The sequence below is a fragment of the Melanostigma gelatinosum genome (assembly GCF_949748355.1).
Source record: "Melanostigma gelatinosum genome assembly, chromosome: 2".
In the NCBI taxonomy this organism is placed as follows: Eukaryota; Metazoa; Chordata; class Actinopteri; order Perciformes; family Zoarcidae; genus Melanostigma; species Melanostigma gelatinosum.
The window spans coordinates 2,108,513-2,114,512 of record NC_136635.1 but is presented as its reverse complement, the minus strand read 5'-3'; the positions used below and the strand labels follow the sequence as shown (position 1 = coordinate 2,114,512).

General features: G+C 46.5%; 1 protein-coding gene across 1 annotated transcript in view; it reads right to left on the bottom strand.

Moving 5' to 3' along the window:
- lrrk1 (leucine-rich repeat kinase 1) overlaps positions 1–6,000 on the bottom strand; it is an 83,162-nt gene that overhangs the window by 35,482 nt on the left and 41,680 nt on the right. The window contains exons 16-19 of the mRNA XM_079282289.1: positions 4,849–5,013; positions 2,750–2,922; positions 2,510–2,630; positions 649–808 (exon numbers count right to left, since the gene is read on the bottom strand). Of these exons, the coding sequence (XP_079138415.1) occupies positions 649–808; positions 2,510–2,630; positions 2,750–2,922; positions 4,849–5,013 (619 nt within the window). The remainder of the gene's footprint in view (positions 1–648; positions 809–2,509; positions 2,631–2,749; positions 2,923–4,848; positions 5,014–6,000) is intronic.

The window sequence follows — 6,000 nt, the reverse complement described above, 5'->3', positions numbered from 1 at the left end:
ATGCTCGCAGAGGACAGACGTGTTTTATACCTGAGGAGCTGAGTAGAGTTTGCAAATGGGGTTTTATTGTTTTAATATTTCATAGGAGTATGTACTCCAATGTTTAACTGTAATCGTACTTGCATCAGTGGAATTAAATTCCTTATAATTGTAAACCAGTTTTGGTAGCGTTATTATTGCAGCGTGTGTCGACGGCACAAAGCAGCCGGACACGTGTGCTCTGGCCTCCACACTTTCAGCCATCTACTGTAGTAATACACCGACCATGGACAAGTAGCTCATACATCTAACGCAACAAATATGACAAATGGATTTATTTTGAGTGCACGTTTGCTACATCTGGCTGTTAGCTGGCGTGTATGAGAGTTGTGTAGAAGAGGACGGAGTGTTGGCGTTCACTGTTGTAGGTAATGTGAATGGAAACACATCCAACATTGTGCACCCGAGTGTAGCCCCTCTCCAGCCCAATCAGTGACAAACACAGGGCTGTCTGAGGGCGCTGTTGTGAGGCTAACCAAAGTAAATGCAAAGCTTTCACAAAGAAATGCTGCAAACACACTTTTGTAGAAGGAAATCATTTAAGGTTACAAAAAAAAAAAAAGTCAAACAAACAACTTTCAAATCCAGGTGCTGAACAAGCCACAGTACCAGTCTGCAGGTCCTCGTAGTCTCTGATGTCACTTCCTGGGTTCTGTTCAATGATGCGGTCCAGCTGGTCATCAGTTAGGTAGAGGACCTCCCCCTCAGCCTCTCGCCTCTGCTTCTCCGTGTTCACTGCTTCCTGAAGGGTCAGGTAGCTCCTGGGGATCTGTTGGAAGAACAATAGTCAGCAAGAAGTTCTGGATAGTTTTGAGTCTTTCTGACCAAATAGCTCCAGGAACTAACCACAGGAACTACTGTACTACGCTCCTCCAGCACATTCGTACCAAAGCCACAACAATAAGCCATTGTATGGCGTCGGTCCATGTTTGATACATGTGGATCATTTTGTTGTTTTTACTGGTGCCTGACTATGATGTTTAAACTGATTCGTCCAATCAGCAACATGCAGCAAACTCTACCTTCAGATAGTGCTACTCTTTCCTGAGTTAGAGACAGTGGGAGGAGAGCCCCCCTCTGGTCCTGCCCCTGCTGCATGGAGAATGGTCATGTTCATTATTAGGGCTAATGTACCGCTACATTACATTACAGTCATTTAGCAGACGCTTTTATCCAAAGCGACTTACAATAAGTGTATTCAAGAGAACTACTAGTCATCAGAAGTCATAAGTGCATCTCCTTTTTCAAACAAGCGTCTAAGAGCATAAACCAGAGCTTACGTACAGTGCAGAAACAAACGAATGCAATAAGTGCCACAAACTAATATGAATACAATAAGTGCAATAAGCTAGTATGAATACAGTAAGTGCTAAGTGAAGGCTCAGGGTAGGCCTTCTTGAAGAGGCGAGTCTTCAGCCTGATGAAAGATGGGCAGCGACTCTGCTGTCCTGAGGTCAGTGGGGAGTTCATTCCACCACTGAGGGGTCAGCACAGGAAACAGACGTGACCGGGTCGATCGGCCGCAGGGACCTCTGAGCGACGGGGCAACCGATCGCCCCGAGGCAAGTGGTCGGGCGGGGGTGTAGGGCTTGACCATGGCCTGGAGATAGGAAGGAGCTGTTCCTTTCACTGCCCTGTAGGCTAGCACCAGAGTCTCACACTGGATGCTCTTACAGGAGCCAGTGGAGAGAACGGAGAAGGCAAGTTGTGGGAGAACTTGGGGCGATTGAACACCAGGCGAGCTGCATCTTTCTGGACAAGCTCCAGAGGTCTGATGGCCGACGCCGGAGCTCCGGCAAGTAGTGAGTTGCAGTAGTCCAGGCGAGAGATGACCAGAGCCTGGATGAGCACCTGCACCGTCTCCTCAGTGAGGAAGGGGCGTATCCTCCTGATGTTGTAGAGCAGGAATCTGCAGGAGCGTGTAACCGATGCAATGTTAGCTGAGAAGGACAGTTGGTCGTCCAGGGTCACACCCAGGTTCCTCACAGTCCGAGTTGGCGTCACCACGGTATCATCAATGGTGATGGACAGGTCTCTGTGAGGGCAGCCCTTCCCCGGGAGGAACAGCAGCTCGGTTATGTCTAGGTTGAGCTTCAGCTGGTGTGTCGTCATCGGCTTCGAGATGTCAGCCAAGCACGCAGCGATGCCTCCACTTGAGTGTCACTTAAGGTAAGATTCTTTTTTGTTTTTTTCTCGAACGGTTATTTAATATGTATTTAGCACATATTTAATAGTAAACAATAGATGCTTTTTGAACATTAAGGCATGTAAACATGTTCTAGTAGAAACCCAATGCACAATTATGAACCTGAAAAATGTGCATGGTATGCCTCCATGAAACTATTGAAAACATATTGGATCATTTTAAGAAAGCTCTGTCAGTGATGAAGTATGAAAGCAAACAGCTTCTCCCCGTTGGTCCAGACTCTCTCGACAGTGTGGAGCGTCCCAGTCACACGCCCTCACTCACCAGTCTGCCCAGCAGTTTACTGCCACAGGCTGAGCTGCTGCTGTCTTTCATGGAGAGAGCCACCTGGTAGATCAGCTTCTTCAGCCCATCCATGCCCTCCAGGGTTTTACAGGACACTTCACTGAGAACCAAGACACACACACACACACCAGACAGATGAACAGATGTTCTGAAAAGCTGATACTGGTGCCAACTGGCATTAAGCTTAAACAAACCATGAAAAGTCAAAGGTGTGCTTACTGCAGGTGTTTCCAGGTGATGTCAGGGTAGCCGGTGGCCCGAGCCCCTGACGGGGATCGGCACAGAGCCAGAACATAAGCTCTCAGCGTGGCCAGTCTTTCAGTGCGAAACTTGGTGTCAATGAGATCCAAATGTGTTCCCACAACCACCACGGCAGAGTTGTGTGCTCGCGCCTACGAGCCACAACACACAGGAGCCAACATGGTTATAGAACAACCTCTTCGTATCTTCTTCCTCAGCAGATGGAGTTTGGTTGAGTTGTCATCATATGATGTCACATGACAATGAATGCTCCCATACTAATAAACATTTTTGTGTAAAAAAACAATTCCTCACATGCTGTTTTAGCCAGCATGCGCACTTGGTCAGATCATCGTTAACACTCACTGTTTATCATTAGTGCCTCCAGAGAAATGGAACCAGGGCAAACACCTGACTGAAATGAGTTGAACACATGAAGCCAAATTTAAACTTCCAACAGTCACAAACTCAGCCGTTCCTAACTGAAGTCTGCAACTTGTAACTCTTAGTATGGGTTAAAAGGAGCGCTTCAATGCCACGGTGTTGTGTTGTCTACAATGTATGACACAATAATGAAATGTAACATAGCTGAACGTTATTCATTGTAGGATGATTTATGTATTTACAGCGGGTAAAATAAGGATTGGACACGTCACCATTGTTCTCAGTAAATATATATCTCAAGGTGCTGTTGACCTGAAATGTTCACCAGATGTCGGCAACAACCCAAGTAATCCATTCATACAAAGAAAACCAAACAAATACCTTCAGAAATGAAATAATATGTAATAACATGGAATCACACAGGGAAAAAGTATTGACCACATGAAGAAAGGGAGGTGCAGAAAGGCATGGACAGCCAAGACACCAGCTGACATCTATCAGACATTAGAAAGCACTCCTGCCCCTCGTCCTGCAAACGAATATCAGCTGGTTCAGTCCCCACTGATGGCCTGTAGAAAGGTGTCTCATTACCACGGTGTCCCACCAGAAACATCTCATGACGGGTAAAAGCAAAGAGCTGTCTCAAGACCTTCGCAACCGTATTGTTGCAAAGCATACTGAACCAATTACAGGAGGATTTCTAAACTCCTGAACGTTCCAGTGAGCACTGTTGGGGCCATAATCCGGAAGTGGAAAGAACATCATTTCACCATAAACCGGCCACGGCCAGGTGCTCCTAGCAAGCTTTCTGACAGAGGAGTGAAAATACCATGAGCGCCTCCTGCTTTGACAGCCTGTTGTGTTGTCTGACTACGACCTCACAGGGTCACTTCTGTTCAAACCTGCTGTTCAGTAAGACATTACGCGTTTCTTGCATCTTCATTTTACTTTGTTTACAATCTCTTTCCATGCATCTTATCAATGTGTCTGCACTTAATGTGGTACTAATCGTTAGGACATTGTTTCTACCAGCAGCAGTTTATTTTTTAGATTTTCATTTACTGATTTTCAAGAAAAAAAAGATTCTGAATAACATAACTGAAAACATGTATACATTTTTCAATAATAAATGTATCTAGTCTATACTTGTACTTTGTAAATTGATGCACACTATCATTTTCATTATTATTAATATTCATATTTTTTTGGCAGGATGAAGACCGAATTAGACTGGCAATAACAACTCATAGGACAGAGTTGCAATAGAGGGAATAAAAGGAGCTATTAATAATGTAAACTAGCCAACAAATCAGTAGGAAGCAGAGGGAGGCATCAGTACATGTCAAGAGTAAGTTATTAGGCTTCAATGAACCACTTCAGTGAAATGATGCAAGCAGTTTCAACATCTTCCACGTCATCCTGCTTCCACTAAAGGACATCTATTGGCCTGGCATGGCTTGAAGTGGTCTGGCAACCAAATGATTTCCTTTGAATTTAGATCCGTCCTCCCTCCCACTGGAAACACAAATACCACCACAGCCCCGCCTTCACTTTCTGACCCACTCGCACTTACGTACAGCTGGAAACAGGTTCTCAGTGGGTCTGCAGAAGTGTGTGTGCGTGTGTCTGTGTGTGTGTGTGTGCGCGAGAGAGAGTGAGAGAGAGCGAGAGTGAGTGAGAGAGAAAACTTTCACCTCTATGTTCAGCAGCCATGTCTGCAGGTTGGCCACAGCCTCCTCTCCCAGAGCCAGGTTCCAGACCACCACGTACAGGGCTTTGTCAGTGAAGAAACACTGGTTCACCGTGGACATGCTCGCTTGACCACCGATGTCCCACACGTTGAACGCCACCGAGTCCTTCTGTGTGGAATAAGACCAGCGCTAAGTCAGCTCTAAACAAGGGTCTGGAAAGTGAACAGATCACGTGTAGCGAATAAAGAAACAGTCATTATTAAAGATCCCCTCCCTTATTTTATAGAACATTTCCAGTGTTTACGGAAACTACTCCCAATGAACCTGTTGACAGTGTTTTGTGGATTGTCCAGCGAAACAGGGACTCTGTTTCTGACGGTGCTGCTGTCGGATTGGTAAATGTGAATCTCTGGGGTTGTGTGGTGTGGAGCATGAATAGTTGGCAACCGGCACTGTTGTCAAGCCACTAGAGAGAGGCACGCTGAGCCCTGCGGCGTGGGAGGCAGCGTCTCGTGCGTATGGCAATGCCAGAAATATTTTAGTCACTATATTTGGTGAAGGCACATACTGGAGATTAATCTCTCTAAAATCAGACCCCCACATTATCACATTCAACCTTTTTCAACCAGGTGAAAACACACAAAACATGAGGTTTTAATATCAGATGGTGTTTACGCCACTAAGACCTCATTCTTACACTGAGTGGACTTTCTTTACAGCCACGTGAAGGCGGCAGGTATCTGCTCCACCTGCACTCTCCAGCTGTCAAACATCACAGTCATACACGGCAGCTAGGCAACAGACCAGCGAGCTGTCTGTTCTGTATCCTCAAGGCTTCGCTCTCTACGAGCTGCCCTTACAGCACCCTCCTGCTCTGCACGGGCCCCTGATGTATAAAGAGAACTGCGTGAGACGTTGCTCAGTGGTGCATGAAGCAAAAGAAACACTTCCGCATATAAAATGACAGAGTATAAGAATCCATGGGGCCCAGAGAGCAAGCGCACCAGCGTTTCCTCTAACCCCGCCTCCAGCCCCCGGTCAGGCCTCCACAGAGCCGGACATCTCCACATGCGACTTCCACACAACTCCCTTCACAGCAGGTTCTCTTGCTGGCTCTCCCTCCTCCCTGCTGGGAGCGCTGGAGTCTGATGATGT